At 50.0% G+C, this 17002-nt stretch overlaps 1 protein-coding gene across 1 annotated transcript in view; it reads right to left on the minus strand.

The window, feature by feature from the left end:
• Nucleotides 1–17002, minus strand: part of LOC119448918 (MAM and LDL-receptor class A domain-containing protein 2) — a 666053-nt gene that overhangs the window by 20628 nt on the left and 628423 nt on the right. The window contains exons 31-32 of the mRNA XM_049666563.1: nucleotides 9876–9926; nucleotides 6453–6533 (exon numbers count right to left, since the gene is read on the minus strand). Coding sequence (XP_049522520.1) covers nucleotides 6453–6533; nucleotides 9876–9926 — 132 coding nt within the window. The remainder of the gene's footprint in view (nucleotides 1–6452; nucleotides 6534–9875; nucleotides 9927–17002) is intronic.

Below are 17002 nucleotides of genomic sequence, written 5' to 3' on the forward strand. Positions count from 1 at the left end.
AGGACCGCCCCCGTGTGTAAGCGAATATTCCAGACGCCGTATCTCGTGAGGCGCAGACGGGGGCAACGCTCCCGCGCCCTTAGTGACGCGAATCAATCCCGGTAACCATCGCCTCAACGCTGATCTGGCTGCAGCCGCTCCCAGTCGACGGGGCAATCCTGGTCTTGTGCATTTACCAGGAGCCGCACCATCTCCAGGATCAGGTCCAGGTCTGATTCCCGGGTCCGATTCAGATCAAGGGCCGCCCAGGTTCCAGAGTCCAGCCATCATCCGGACCTCAGCTCGCCTCCACACATTTCTGGAGGCAACCGACCCTCGTTTGGGCCGCTCTGGTGCATCTCAAGCTCGGCGACAATACCTGGGCCGGCCCAGCACCTCGTAACGTCCCACCCCCAGAGCAAGATAGGCGGTTAAACCTTAGGTCATTGCTCTCCTGAATACATAAGTCTCCGCTGCCTCGCTCCAGGGCTACAGGGCCGTGTCGGGCCGGCCCGGGAGCCGAGGCATTTGTACCTTTATCGATAAAAGGCTTACTCATCTCACCCGCGACCTCAAGCTGGCGAGTGGTAGAATCGAACATGTCATGGCTGAGATCCTGCTCGACGCACCGCAGCGGAAACAGCGCAGAAACAGCGTCTTCGTCCTCAATATCTTTAGCAACCCCAGGGACGCGCGCCAACAGTTCAAGACCATCCTCAGGAAAGCGACCGACCTGGCCGGCCCTCGACCCTTCGTCGTCGTCGTCAGTGATTTCAACGCCCCGTACGGCCTCTGGGGTTACGTCTACAACACTACCAAGGTGCGCAACCTGTGGCAAGACGCAAACGAGATGGGCGTCACTCTGGTCACCGACAAAGCTTTTCCCATGCGCATCGGTAGCTCCATCAGCCGGGACACGACACCCGACCTTGCCTTTACCAAAAACGTCGAGGACATGGGCGGAAAGAACACCGCCATGGAGTTTCACAGCGAGCACTACATTCTTGAGACCCACTTCAACGTGGCACGGACTAGGGTCAGGGAATTCACGTTCGTCGATTGAGGCCGTTTTCGCAAGATCCGGCAAGCATGATCGCAAGATCAGGGCACTCACCTGCCTCGAAGAATGGTGCGAATGCATCCGCAACGACGCTTCCATGGCCACCAAGAAAGTGGAAACTGATCTTGCCGTCAAGCGAATGGACAGCAGACTCGCCCATCTGATCGATGCCAAAAACACCCTGCTCCGCCGATGGAAGGGTCAAAGGGTCAACGCAGACTCCGAAAGAAGATCTCGGAGCTCAACAAGGTCATTGATGACCATTGCAAAGCGCTATGCCAGCAGCAGTGGGACGAGCTCTGCGAATCCACTGACGGACAGATGCGCAATGGCAAGTCCTGGGGTATGCTGAAGCACCTTCTCGATGAAAGCAGCTCCAAGTCAAATCAGAAGCATACATTGGCCCGGACCCTACACGAAGCCACCAGGTTTCACACGGTCGAAGTACTTGTCTCCAAACTCATTCAGAATTACTTGCCCGTCCGGCGCGACGGGAATCCGGCAACCCAACTCCCGGACTACCGACGATCTCCTCGCCCCGAGTTGGACAAAGACTTCCCCGCTGCCGAGGTCAGACAGGTCATCTTGGCGCTCAACCGCAAGTCTGCGCTGGGTGCGCACGGAGTCACCAACAGAAAGTTGAGAAAAAAAAAGTTGCAGTGGCTTAGCTCGGCTATGCCAGGATATACGTAGCGTTAGCAAAGGTTCAGTTCGTCCCTTTGCTCCAGTGTCTCCGCAGCACGTTTAGCCTTCTTCTGTTATTCCTCCTACGCTCAACCGCTAATTGCCAGGCAACTACTTCGGGATCCGATAAGTCAGAATCTCGACGACCTGTCGATCGTCTTTCTGACCGACAAGATCAACGAGTGCTGGAAGAGCGGCGTGGTTCCTGCAGAATTGAAGATGGCCTGTACGGTGCTCATTCCTAAGCCCGGCAAGGCCCCGAACGTTGAGAACCTCACAACGATTTCTCTAACGTTCTGCGTCGGCGAGGTCATGAAGCGCGTCGTCCTCAACATGCTCAACGAGTACCTCGAAAACAACGAGGTTTACACATACAGCATGATCTGCTCCCGCGCCGGACTGTCGCCGCAGGATGCCATGGTCATAATTAAACATCAGATTGTGGATGGCTGTTCCAGAAACGTCAAGGCTCTGCTCGGTCTGGACCTCGAGAAGGCTTTCGACAACGTGCTCCACAGCTTCATCGTCAAGACAGTTTCAGACCTGGGTCTCAGTTATAGATTCCACAGCTATGTAAGCTCTTTTCTAACGGACAGAAAGGCCAAGCTTCGCATTGCAGACTTCCGCTCCGAAGATGTGCCCCTCGGAGGACAGGGCCCTCCTCAGGGCACCGTAATCTTCCCCACACTGTTTAACATCCGTAAGATTGGTCTCTCCGAGAGGTTGGCACACGTCGAGGATGTCAAGCACACAATCTACGCCAACGACATTACCATATGGTGCACCGAGGGCTGCGAGGGCCCAGTCGATGCCATGCAATGTAAGAGGCCATGCAAGAGGCGATCGACGTGATCGAGGAGTATCTCCGCCCCACCGGACTTCGGGGCTTCCCCGCCAAGTCGGAGCTTCTGCTTTACAGAAATGAGAAGGGAGGCAGACCCAAGGATTCGAAGTTAGTCTCCGAAAGCAGCATCAGTCTTCGCACTTGTGACGGAGGGGTGATACCCAGGGTCAACGTCATTAGGGTCCTGGGCATGTTGGTCGAATTCAACAGCAGGAACGGAACGGCTCTCCGCAAGATCATCGCAAAGACGGACAACGCTTTCCGCCTCGTTCGCAGAATCGCAAACAGACACCGAGGCATGAAGGAAGCCAGGCTCCTGAGCCTGATCAACGCCTTCGTATTATGCCGCTTCACCTACACGATTTCTATGCACAACTGGCTCATAGCGGAGCGAGACAAGCTCAACGCTCTCAAAGAGCTCTCGCGCTACCCATTAGGACCCATACCCGAAGATCTCCTCAAGCTGGGGGTACACAACACCGCCGAGGAGATTGCCGAAGCCCAAGAACGCGCCCAAATCTCTCGGCTTACCACCACAGCGGCAGGTAAACGCAACCTCGAAGAGCCGAGTTACCCCCCTGCGGGATCCTCGAGGATTAGTACCCCGATCCCTAGGTACATTCGAGACAAGTTCGAAGTGGCCCCCCTGCCTCGAAACGTCCATCCAGTCCACAACGAGGGCAGATGGAAGGCGAGAGCAGTAGCGATTCTCAAACAGATCAAGCAACAAGGCATCAGAGAAAACTTCGTCGACGCCGCGGAGTACAGCAATGGGAAGACGTTTTCCGTCGTCGTGGTCGACTCCAGCGGCAATATTTTCGATAGCGCTTTGATTCGCACTTCAAACCCCGAAGTCGCTGAGCAAGCGGCCATTGCCCTCGCCCTGCTAGATGGTCGTGGGTTCGAGATCTATAGCGATTCCAAAACGGCACGTAGGGCTTTTCAGAAGGGTCGCATCGCCGAGCAAGCTGCTCGTCATCTTAGCGCCTCCAGTCCGGATGATCTCACGCACCAGTCGATTTACTGGTTTCCCGCTCACGTAGGGTCGGTCGAGGGTACTCCCCCGAACCTCAATGAATCTGCTCACGAGACTGCGCGCCCTCTGTAAGGAGTGTCCGACTCCCCTACCCCCTAAGCCACAGGGATGCTCCCGCTACTCACAACGAGGTTACGAAATTCATCTACATGTCTAAAGGGTCTTTTCACCCCCTCACCCTAAATTGAATAGGGCACAAGCTGTTTCTCAGATTTTACAGACCGGCACATATCCGTGTCTGGCCGTTCTACACGAAGTTTACCCCAACGTATATCGCGACGACGCCCGCACGTTCTACGGGCAGAGCTCCACTCTAGCACACATGCTCTGGGAGTGCAGGTCGAGATCCCCAAGTTCAGCAAAGAGGAGTGGGACTCGCTTCTGGGTTAGCCCCGCTCTAGACAAGCAAATCCTGGCTGTCCGGCGTGCCCGCGACCGGGCCGGTAGGCTAGACCTGCCGGTCCCGGTGCGCGGCGAGTTCGCGTCCTCGCCGGACCTACAATAAAGTTGTTTCACTCACTCATTCACGTTAGATTTCTTTCTCTCCTTCCTTCCTTCCTTCTTTCTTTCTTGTGCCTGGCTCATACCCGCCTATCTCTGACTGGTACTCGCATATCCAATGAGGGTATGCACCGCACGTGCTTTTATTAAGGCGAAATCCTGATGTGTTTCATTGTTCAGTGGACCTTGTCCTTGAGCGAAAACCGTGTCATCGAAGCGAAATCGTACTTACTTACATCCCGATTCACATACTCCACCGACCCCACATCGTGTCTTACCTATATGCAAAGGTTCACGCAACAATTCTGATGGTGCGCAGGCCACCGTCGTCATCGTCTTCTCTGAGTAAGCAAGCAACGCTCCCGCAACAATTCTAATGGTCCACGGGTCAAGCAAACAACGCAAGGCAAGCAAGCAGTTTTTTTACGATCCCGAAGTTTAAAAACACCGCCATGCCGACGTTTTCATACGACGCCACAAGGTGGCGCGACGCGTCTTAGATTGTTGATCGACTTCCGGTTGTTGCGGGACGCGATCTCCTGGAACCTAGCCCATAACAGCTTCGCTGTAATTTAACGACTAATATTGGAGCGGTACCTATGTCCAGTGACCCACTTTGGCGTAAAAGACGTTCATGAAAGAGCAGCACATACCCCAGCGTTGCACATCCAGTGACACATACGCAGTGGCACATGCGCAGTGGCACTTACCAGCGGTGCATACACAGCAGCATATACACAGTGCCCCAAGTTGTTTTTGGACTGCATTATCTTCAGGATCGGCACATATCTTTAGTTAGAGAGATAGGCGGAAAAAAATTGGTCTGAGTGCTATTCGCATGAAAAGCACCTATAGAGTTTTCACAGAATTTAATTTTACACGAAAAGCTTCAGTGAAAGCGAACTAACCAGCGCTTAAGAAAGCGACCAGGCGCACAGTTTCGAGCCTGCATGCTCTACAAAGCAGGAGCCTGGCGAGGTGAAGGCCCCGCGTGAGACATTGCCATCTTTACTGTTTAGGACAATGTCTTCCTCGGTTACGTTAACCACGCCCCCCCCCCCCCCCTTTCCGCATCGGGCATGTGTGTTCGTAGACCCTTTCGTGCGCCGATCCCGGATATTGTGCAGTCTAAAAATGTGACCCTTTCCCGTGGTTACGTGCAGTCTAAAAGAGCGCCAATCGCGAAGATAGTGCAGTAACTAAATTTGAGCAGTTCGAAGCCGCTCTGATTTTCCTCAAGCGTGGCGTGTGGTGATAAAATGCCATGCGCGGTGACTCCGCCCCGTTCTCATCCCCAACTTACTAAAGAAGATGCATGGTCTTCCAGCGACGTCAACGAAACACCGAATCAACTTCCATTTCTTTTTTTTCTTTGTATATTTGCCGCTGTTTTACGTACCGCGGTGAAGAAAACGATGAGGGGGAGGGAGGGGATGGACTGGACACAAAGGGGACAAGGGATCTTTCCCCTGCGGGCCCATTCTCGGACGACCACTTGGTTATCCTGGCTGGATATCCCTGTCGCGTCGCGCCACACGGATATCCAGCAAATCAGCTCATTTGCTTTTGCTCAACCAATAGGTACGCACATAAAGGGATATTTCCGAATGTGGCCATCCCAAAATAAATCAGCCCCTGGTTCTCGGAGCATTCGAGTCGCGGAAAGTTCACTGCCGTCAACGCGTCGGTTTATCTATCCTGTACACCTTTCTGCATCATTCGTTGCTGGCGTTTATCCGCGCAATGTCATCAATAAAATATATTTCAATTTGTGTTCAGATACAACCTCTGCCAAATCCTACTTCCTAAATAGTAAGGTTGACATTGTGCCCTTGCTACACTGTTTCTTTAAAAGTTTTTTTTTTGTTAATTGAATACGGCTGCAGTTTTTGACCACAATTCGTGCCAACGATATTAGTGAAACACATATTAAAAAAAACGGTATGCTCGAGCGAAAAACTATCGATCGAAGAGAGCCGGTAAAGTTCTAATCGGAAAAAGATATTCGCCGGAAAACACTGAACTTTGCTGCGGAAGAAATGGAAAATAAGTGCGCCGTATCTTGGTGAAATAAAAACCAAAACGCAGAACCCTATCAATAAGCTCCTGAGAATTTCAATGACGCATTCTGTTTGTATCATCTCCGCATATAGTAGCAGAGCCCCTTAAGTAATTATCTTGAAACAAAAATCATGTCAAAACTTTCCTTCAATGTGAGATTGTATTAGGCACTGCGTGAAGTAATTTGCAGTTTTGAAGCAGTAATTAAATAAATGTGTCACTCGGGGACGCTCTCACGACACTGAAGCTCTCAGAAGCAGCTGCTTGGCAACCGTTGGGAAACTCACCGTCATCGGTCTGCGTCGTGTGATCTCGAGGCAGCTTGTCGAAGGATCCGGCTCGCTCCACTTCAAAGGTGGCCCCATTGCCTGATCATAATCCGCCGATTGAAAATATCAACAAAACTTCGTATTCATTTGATGGGTTGTGATGTTTTTTACTCATATATACACGTTATAGGTAAACTTTGTACAGAGAGAGAGAGAGAGAGAGAAATAGAAGAGAGGAAAGGCAGGGAGTTTAACAAGACGCACGTCCGGTTTGCTACCCTGCACTGAGGAAAAGGGGTATAGGGATGAAAAGAAGAGAGAAAGGAAATAGAGAGAGCACAGTTTCGCGCACATTTGAAACTTCGCACGAAGTCTACAGACGGTCGCCAAGACCTGTCGACTTGAGGTAGTGCAACAAGGCTTTCGTGGCTTTCTGCGTACAGGATGTTCCAACTACCATGCACCAAGGTTTAAAAATATGAAAATGCCATGTTTCTTGCACGTAATCGACATAAAGACACTTTTCTAAACATTGTCAGACATTTGTCGGGATTTACTCCACGAAATTACTCATTTGAATGCTTGATTTAACTGCTTTTGCTCAATGGGCTTTTTGGCTTTCGAATCAATAGCACACTCATCTGCGTACGTGGATGAGCTCTATAATGTGATTTATAAATATAATAAATAAAAAACAGTCAAGCACTGAACCTTGAAGGAGGAGAAAGCCAACATTTAACTCATCGGGAGCAAGCAGTTTGAAGATTATGTGCTGGTGAAGGTTTTTAAAGATAGGATGACAACCAGGCTTTAAGCCTTAGGTTTTCCAAATCGGTTGTAACGTGAATTTTAATAGAAACCTTATCGAAGACCTCGGAATCATCCATAAAAACATCAATTCGGGAACAATTATTTATTGAGTTTGCAAAGTCAAGCATGGCTTTAACTAAGTGCGCTGAAGTGAAAAAAACTTTCCTGAGTCACTGTGGATGTTGCGTTAGTATATTGTGTTTTTCTAAGCGCTCAACGATGCGTTTATAAATTATGTGTTCCAGTAGGTTACTAACTGATGATGTCAGATATATGGGACGCTAATTATTTACAGATTGCTCATGGCTACATTTAAGAAGTGTGTTAATTCTGGCGCTTTCCAATCACCCGGTACACGGCTTTCTTGCAGTGACCGTGAAAATAGAACATACAGGTATATTGAGACCAATTCTGTATTTATGTATTTATGTAGTTCTAGTACCATGTGTGTAGCAAACTATTGTCCTTCATTTGCAACGTTCTTAGGCTCTGTGAATAGCAGCCTTAAAGAATAAATTTCTGGTAAATCAAATTCAGAAAACACAAAAATCTCAATCACGTTTTTCGTAGATTTGAGCTTGATACACTGCCCGACTATAATTGGCAGCATATGCGAATTCAAAAAGCGCAACAACGTTCATAACTTCTCTTATTAAAATTCTTCTATGACCCCTTTCAACCTATCACTTCGTCTTGAATTCATCGTGAATTTTAACACAGATAGTTGCAAGCAATTTACTTCCCGTCACAGCTGTGTAAAAAGTGCACTTGCGTTATCTATTCTGTGCCAATTAACAAAAAAATGATGAAGTGGAGAGAGAACACAATGAATTATGAGGCTACAACAATTATTTAAATATCACGTTTTTTGGAGAGCTGAACTTAAAAGCGCCTGCTCTGGAGCTTAATTCCAGCAAGACTTTGAGAGAACGTTGCTTCTAACACAATTTAGACTGCAAAAAACCAGTAAAAAAAGTCGCAGTTTTGCCCCAAAACCAAAGCAATGGAGTAGAGCACCCCTCCTTTGCGCAAAGCCAAGCGATTACACAAAACTTGCCTTAGCTGCAAAAATCTTTATTAGTTATCATCATCACCATCCTAATTTATGCCTATTCCAGCGCGAAGATATTTCTCAGCGATCTCCAATGGACCCTATCTTGCGCTAGCAAATTCCAACTTGTGCCTGCAAATTTCCTGATTTTATCATCCCACCTAACTTTCTGCCGTCCTTGACTGCACTTACCTTTCCTTGGAGCTTATTTTGTAACACTATTCTCCATCTGTTATATCCCCTTGGCATTACATCGCCTGCCCAGCAACTATTTTTCTCTTAATATCAACTAGAATATTGGCGGTCCCCGTTCATTCTCGGATCCACACCGCACTGTTCCTAGTCTCTTAACTTTACCGCTAACATTTTTCGTTCCATCGCTCTTTGCTAGTTCGTTAACTAGTTCTCGAACTTTTTTTGTTAATATATAATATACAGTATACAACACATGTTATCACCAGTGAAATGCAATGATTATACACTTTTCTTTTCAACGACCGTGGCAAGCTTCCTCTCAGGATTTGGTAAGGCTTGCCACATGCACTTCGACTCATGTTGATTCTTCAGTAAATTTCCTTCTCATGACCATAGTCCCCTGTGAGTAATTGACCTAGATAAATGTACTCCTGCACAGATTCTAGACGCTGGCCGGCGATGATGAATTCTTGCTTCCTTTCCGGATATTGAAAGTTTTCTGCATATAATCTTCAACCCTACTGTTACACTTCATTGGTTAAGGTCCTAAATAATTTGTTCCATTTCATCCCCGTGTTGCAGAACAGGACAATGTATTCTGCAAACGGATGATTGTTGAGATATGCGGCATTGATCCTCACTCCTAAGCCTTGCCACTCGTATATCTTGAATATTCCTTCTAAGCATGCAGTGAATAGCATTGAAGAGATCGTCTCCTTGTCTGACCCATTTCTTGATAGGTAAATTTCTACTTTTCCTCTTGACAAAAAAAAGGCAAGGTAGCTGTGGAATCTTTGACTATATTTCCAAAGATATTCACGTATGTCTGTTGTAGTTCTTGATTAAGGAATGCCTGCACGACTGCTTGTATCTCTAGAATATAGGCTAGTTAGTCTTGCATTGCTAATGAGGTAAAATTAGTGCAAACGAAAAGAAAGTTCACGCGGGAACAAAAACAATGGCAAGCACTACTCTTTGTGCTTGTTTTCTTTTTTGTGTTTTTTCGCTTGTCTTTGTCTTTCCTTCCCGTGTAAGTTGTCATTTTGTTTGCAATAATGTTCCTCGTCTGCAATGCCGGTATTTATGCGGAACGAAACGCATTTTCATAAGTGAAATCCACGTAGGGAGTTCAATTGTACTGCGCGGATTTGTCAATTACATGACTGATGACATAGACTTTATTAGTGACATACTTAGTGAAACGCTTTGTGGGATGTTTTCATCACTATTCGAACAAGAAAGAACTAAAAGCTTTGTTTTTGTGTATAATTCCATTAGGGTGATACCATCAACGCACGGACAAACTGTGTCAGATAAAGCGCAGAAACTTCTTCACTAAGATAAGCTTACAATAATAAAAAACAGCAATGAGCACACACACTTACCGTTTGTTTTAACGAACCAAGGAAGGCACTCGTCTTCGAATGTGCAGTACTCTGAGAAGTTTGGAGTAAAGTAACAAGGTTATACTTAGACACAAGTAAAGCTAGCAGTCATCCAAACAACTCAATGCTTATGTTGTACTGTACGAAATAAGCAATGTTCACATCACTCTGTCAGAATAACTGTAAGGCCAGTTTGTGCCGAGAACCTAACGAATAATTTTTTCTGTCGAACACACGGCAAGCCTCCTACCGAACACAACGATAAAGGTTCAGCACACGGACTCGCAAAATATTTAGGACGGCCACAGGTGATACTTTTAAAATGCACTAAGCAGCTGCCCATACCATAACGGCGTTGAAAAGGCGATGAGTGTCACAGCACTAGACTGGGGAAAATTCATAAGAACGCCCACATTGCGGAACAACTAGGCTGCCATGAGGCTTGGTCTATTTTTCCCGTTCCCGTAAATGCAACGCCACAGAGTACATTGCTTCAGCGTTTTTTTTTTTTTGTCGCGCTCATTCAAGGCTTTCACATTCACCTATTGAAGCCGAAGATGTTTTAAAGTGGCCGCCAAATCTGAGCTGAAATACTTTTGGATAACCTGGGACCTCTGGAAAACGTCGCAGACTATGGAAAGCGACGACACGGAAGCTACCGGGTCTTTAATCATCAAATGGTGCCAAGTTTTAATACGACGAGAACTATGACACATGTAAAAGGCCCTGCCATTATTCGAGCTTCCAGTAGCCACAGTTTTCCTGAGTGCGTCTTCGACTACCATATCCGAGTCGATGGCCATTCTCCACTGTTCCCGAATGACAGTATAAACGACAAGGTTAGGCGTCATGTTAGACCTAAGTTCCATTGATTCTTCGAACTTGCAAAACACACAAAAAATTGAATCAGCACATTTGAGAAGGCACAAGAGTATTGGGGCATTTGGCGTTGCAAGAAATGAAATCTAACCGACAAAGAAGACACCAAGAGTAGCCTCAATTTCACGCCTACTCTTGCCAGATATCACCCTGAATCCAACGCGACGTCACATTCAGGCTCGCCAGACAAGATTAGGAGTGGTACTCGCTCAATTGCAAGACATTAAGAAACAAGTTAATTCATACCTTCAGGTCACTATTCAGGAATGCTAATGAAGCAATGAGTGTCGACAATGGCCACTCCATGCGGAACATTGAACCTTATGGGATACAGCTTGGTAGTGCAGGACAACACGAATCTAGGCCTGAATCCAATTTTATTATTTTGTTGAATTACTTTGCCTAGGGCAGCTACCGGAAATTGCCCTCGGCTACTACAAGCGAAATACGCAAAGGTTGACATACAAACACGAACACAAGTAGAAGGGCTACACAAACGCCGACTTTCACCTGTCTGCCTATCACGCCGGTTTTTAAAGCCTGCCTTCAAAATTGATTCCTTATAAATTTGCTCAGCTTTCAGCAGTTTTAAGAAAGCCATAAGTTGCGATCGTCATGGCAGCTTCACTCACTTCTTTGATGCTGCGGCGAAAAGTCTCATATTCGCCTTCTGAATGCTTGACCTACTTCGCTACAAGTGTGACGTCTAGCGCCAAACAAGTATTCTTAAGCCCGTTAGCCTGTTCTCGCGATTCCGCAACCTGCCAAAACTGAGCTCATAAATGGAAACGGCAGCTTTAAACGAGATAAATCCCGATTTTCACGCCATGCTCGGTCATCGAGCAAAATACTTCCGTGCATCACCATTTGTGACGTAGAAAACAACACTTTGCGCACGGTGCTTCCAACGAGACTGAACACAACAAGAAACCCGTGCGGCTTTGTTCAATTAGGATGCAAACCTTGAAGTTGCCACCTCTGCAACACTAACGGCTTTACATAATGCCATAAGATGTGAGATAGTGCACCTGACACGGTTGAGTTCGTTCATTGCGAAAACGTGTGATTATAAAGGCATTTCTCTGTGCTCGACGCAAGTTTCAGTGCACGTTAAAGGCGCTTCACCCGGGGTAGAAGGAGCGACATCCAAACAGTACCGACATTTACAAGAAGATGGAGGCTTGCAGTAATGAGTAGTAGTTCGACAATGAGTGTCGCTGGTGCCAACGTTTTTTCAAGGAGACTCGTCTTCGTCAGGGCACCAACTGATGCAGCATCAAAGACGTTGCTGCCCTGACCAAGGACGCCACCACAGACGCGGTCGAGAGCGGACGCGTCTCACGTCGGCTCCTGTGATTTTCGTCAGGACCTGCGGAACCCTGCACGGCATCCCACGAAAATTGACCCTATCATGTTCCTAACATCGTTCTGCACCTGAAGACACCACTCTCATCCAGGTAGGCCGATGTTTGGGCATTTTATGTCCACTTCTTGACCTCACCTTGGGGAGCTACGCTTGCCCTAACCAGTTAGGGCCAACGCCGACTGCGCCGGGACTCTCCCGCGGACGCCGCCTTATATGGCGGTCACCGCTCTCCGTGGATATGATCCCACTACCTTGGCGTGGAAAAACGTTCCTGCCTCAACGTCCGAAGACTCCGTTCCACCCACGGATATCGTGGACGAGGGACTATTTACAGTGATGACGCTTCGTAAGCGCCGCCAGCAATCTAACACTGCTAAGGCCTCGGATACCGATAAGGCCAAGTCAGCGAAGACCCCACCCATGAATAAGACATCCCGTGTATCGTGGCGGCCCGCCGCTATGCCCCGCACTGCTGCGGAAGACTTCACCATCGTGCTCAAGCCTCGAGTCACGGTGGATCTCAAAGCTGCCTTCCAGCCAGGTGAGCTAGGAGCCAAGCTTGCCTCATATGTGAACGCTACCAGCAGTGATTGTATCAGTGTGTGGCCCATTTGGGCACAAAATATCATCGTTGTCTCAACCAACGACATCAACACTGCCAACCTTCTCTCGCGAGAATTCTCGCTCAAGACATCCCAGGGTCCCCTACCGATGATCGGCCACGCCAAGATCAGCGGGGAAGTGTGCCGTGGCGTCATTACGGTGCACGAACAGGAGACCTCCGCCTCCCTGAAAGCCAAGATCCACTGGCGGGGTGGAAACATCGCTTTCATCAGGAAGCTGGGCAAGACTTCCGTGGCCCTCCTCACTTTCGAAGGCCACCACGTGCCACGGTTCGTGCACTACAACAGTGTCGTGACCCCGGTACGCGAATACAAGCGCACCATACCGGCCTGCTACTGCTGCGGGACGGTGGGCCACCGCCCGGAGCTGTGCCCCACCCCAACGATCAACGCTGCGGCCACTGTGGTCAAGTTGTGGGTGCCTCTGAGGAGGGGATGACCCACATGAATGCAAGCCATCGTGCCTGGTGTGCGGCGAGGAACACCTCACCGGATCCCCGGCCTGCAAGGCAAAATTTCGCCGCCTGCAGCAGACGGGCGGCCAACATGGTGGCCGTGGCTCCCTGCAGCAGCGGCCAAAGCACAAAACATCTGACGTCACGCCGGAAGGCCGTCAGCCGGGAGCAACCAACCAAACCCCGAAGACCAATCAGCAAGTGCCACATCCACCCAAGACATCACAGGCGTCACAGAAGACGTCATCCAAGACACCCGACCAGGGCGCCCCCGTGTTCCAAGCCGGGGAATTTCCACCCCTGACCTCTGGCGGTGCCCCCAGGCAGCCAGCAAAGAAGACATCCTCTCAGGTAGGCAGCTGGGTGGGGGCCGCCTCCTCCTCTCGCTCTCCCACCCCCACCTCCTCCCCCGAATTCCTCGTGCTCAAACAAGAGCTCGCAGCGCTCCGGGCACAGAACGCGCAGCTTCTAGTCAAAATAGCCACTTTGGAGGCAGGTAGTACGCCCTCCACCCCCGCGTCACCGCCCCCTCCCCTCCCCAAAATTACCGTCGCCGTTCCGGAACCTAAGCCCATGTGCGTCACTCCGTCCGTCTCGGAGCCCTCTAACACTGAACAGCGTTTTCAGGCTATTGAAAGCGCTATGACTGCTCTGGTGACACAACTCACCACCATGAGCAAAAGCATCAAAAATCTCTCCAATACCGTCACCCATCAGGTGACGAGTAACGTTAAGACTTGGCTCCAGGACACCAACCCTCGCAGCCGCAGGGCTAGTCCCCTCAAGGACGTTAGCCGACCCTCTAAATTTTCTTATACCAACGACCTCGCCGAACTCTCTGAGGACTCCGAATCCCTACTTGTACAAGGCACCAACGTAGGGGCCGAGTCCATCCCAGCCACCCCAAATTCTCAGTATGGCGGTAGCACCTAAACGCTTACCCCCATCGCGAAACCGAAAACCTCAACTACTTTCTCTAATTCAGTGGAACTGTAGAGGCTTCAAGGATAGGGCCAAACGGGCCAATTTCAGCCTCTATCTCGAAACCTTCGAACACCTGTGCGCGGTCGTAGCCCTTCAAGAGCCCGGCAACGCCGTGCGCCTCACAGGCTATAACACTTTTCAGCGGGACCCATTCACCTGCCTTCTTGTACATAAAACCTTAACTGCACAAGAAGTCGACCTCGACCTCTCAATACCCTACTCGTACACCATGGTCACAATCCTTCCCCTGCGCAGAGCCGACCCCCCGGTGCACATCCTTAACATTTACTGCCGACCTAAACTCAAGAAGATCACTTTTGCTGACACCTTCACCAAGGCGCTGAAGATCGCAGGGCGCGATCCCCTCCTAATAGTGGGCGACTTCAACGCCCCTAGCAGGCTTTGGGGCTATCGCAAGGAAGAGATGCGTGGAAGGAAACTCGCGGAGCTAACTTCCACGCTGGGCATCACTCTTCACACCGACCCTGCGCAACCAACTCGTCTAGGTAACTCTGTGACCCGGGACACCTGCCCCGACCTTACCTTCACCAAAAACATCAAACACGCAGACTGGGTCAATACTGAGGAAACCCTCGGCAGCGACCACTGCATTCTCAACACCACACTCTCAACACGACCCCTACAACGCCCCATCACACAGGCTCACCTACCCAACTGGGACGCCTTCCGACAGTCCGTACCTGTCTCTCCCATCCTTCACAATGGTTATTCCCAGTGGGCCCAATCCATACTCCAAACACTAAGACAACACGAGACCGCAATACAACTCACGGACAGCCATCCGGACGTGGATAACCATCTCCTCCATCTTTGGGAGGCCCGTCGCAGCCTCACAAAGAGATGGCGCCGACAAAAACACAACCGCAAACTCCGCATGCGGATACTGGATCTCACCCAGAAGGCGGCCGAGTACGCTGCCCAGCTCGCCGATTCAAATTGGGTAGGCCGATGTAATACTGCCGCTAGGCAAATGTCTGGCCGCAATACATGGAGACTCTTCCGTAGTCTCATCGACCCCGCGCAAACGCGAGGCGAGGCACAAAGACATCTACATCGAGCCTTTCACAATTTTCAGGGCTCCACAACACAGCTAGCTCTCTCGCTCCGGGACCGCTATCTCTGCACTGAGCAGGACCCGCGGGGCCCCGAGTATCACTACGCAGGCAGGGAGAACTCGGAACTGGACGGTCCTTTTCAGTTACACGACCTCCGTGCGGCTCTTGCCAAAATGAGGCGGGGCACGGCTCTCGGGCGAGACAAACTCACCGTCAAAGTCCTAGCAAACCTACCCGATACTGCACACCAGTCGCTTCTCGAATACATCAATGTTATCTGGTCCGGAGAAACACCCCTCCCCCTAGATTGGAAAACATCTCTAGTAACCTTCATACCAAAGGCAGGAAAACCCATCAACACTGATAACCTTAGACCCATTTCTCTTACTTCCTGTGCGGGGAAGCTAATGGAAACTATGGTCAGGGATCGTCTCTCCTCCTACTTGGAAGAGCGTAACACTTTCGCTGACTCCATGTACGGCTTCAGACCCAACAAATCTGCGCAGGACATACTCCTACAACTACACCACGAAGTCCTCACTCCCATAGAACACCCCCACAATGACAAGATCATTCTAGCGCTTAACCTTAAGGGAGCCTTCGATAACGTTAAGCACGAAGTCATCCTAGCTCACCTCAGTGCCACTAACTGTGGCGATCGCACTTTCAACTATATTCGAAATTTTCTCACTGACAGAGCTGCATACATTCGCATCCAAGATCAGGAATACGGCCCTTACCCACTGGGCACGCGAGGCACACCACAGGGCGCTGTGTTGTCGCCTCTCCTTTTCAACTTAGCTATGGTACAGCTCCCGGCCCGGCTGGATGCTGTCGATGGGGTAAAGCATGCGCTTTATGCCGACGACATCACCCTGTGGGCCACAGACGGCAACCTGGGCAACATGGAGGACAGCCTGCAAGCCGCAGCCCATATAGTGGACGAATATGCGGCATACTGCGGCCTCCAATGTTCCCCACAGAAGTCAGAATTCGTGCACATTCGGCCCATGCCGAAGTGCACTTCGTCCATTAACCTTTTCCTACATAGTGGACCCATTAACGAGGCACAGGAGATCCGTGTCCTTGGACTCCACATACACAAACACCGCCGAGTAGAGACAACACTTCACAAACTCCGTGAGGTTGGAGAACAGGTGGGCCGCATGGTCCGCCGTGTTTCCAACAAGCGGGGGGGGGGGGGGGGGGGGGTCTCAAAAGCAAGGATGCGCTTCGTCTCGCACAAGCTTTTGTCACGAGTCGCATCTTGTATGCGACTCCGTACCTGCACTTACGGAAACACGATGAAGATTTTTTGGAGGTCACCTTCCGTAATATCATCAAGCGAGCCCTAGATCTCCCCATCTCCACCTCCAATGCGAGACTTCTTGCCTTGGGGGTGGTCAACACCTACCGGGAGCTTCGGGAGGCTCACTTGACAAATCAATACACCCGCTTGGCGCAGACCCCGTCAGGCAGACGACTCCTAGATCGCCTACACATCAGGCATGAATTCCACACACAGGAGCGGGTACGAGTGCCCGAACACTGGAAATACGCGATCCATGTTCGACCCCTCCCCACCAATATGTCCCATGAGTCACACACTGGTCGCCGGGAGGCGCGGGCTCTTGCCCTCCGACGCCACTACGGCTCCAAACAAAGCGTATTTACACGGACATCGCCGGCCCTTACCATGGGGGTTGGTATACGGCCGCCGTAGTCCACCAAGACAGGCAGGTGG

The sequence above is a fragment of the Dermacentor silvarum genome, chromosome 4, assembly GCF_013339745.2.
Source record: "Dermacentor silvarum isolate Dsil-2018 chromosome 4, BIME_Dsil_1.4, whole genome shotgun sequence".
Lineage (NCBI taxonomy): Eukaryota > Metazoa > Arthropoda > Arachnida > Ixodida > Ixodidae > Dermacentor > Dermacentor silvarum.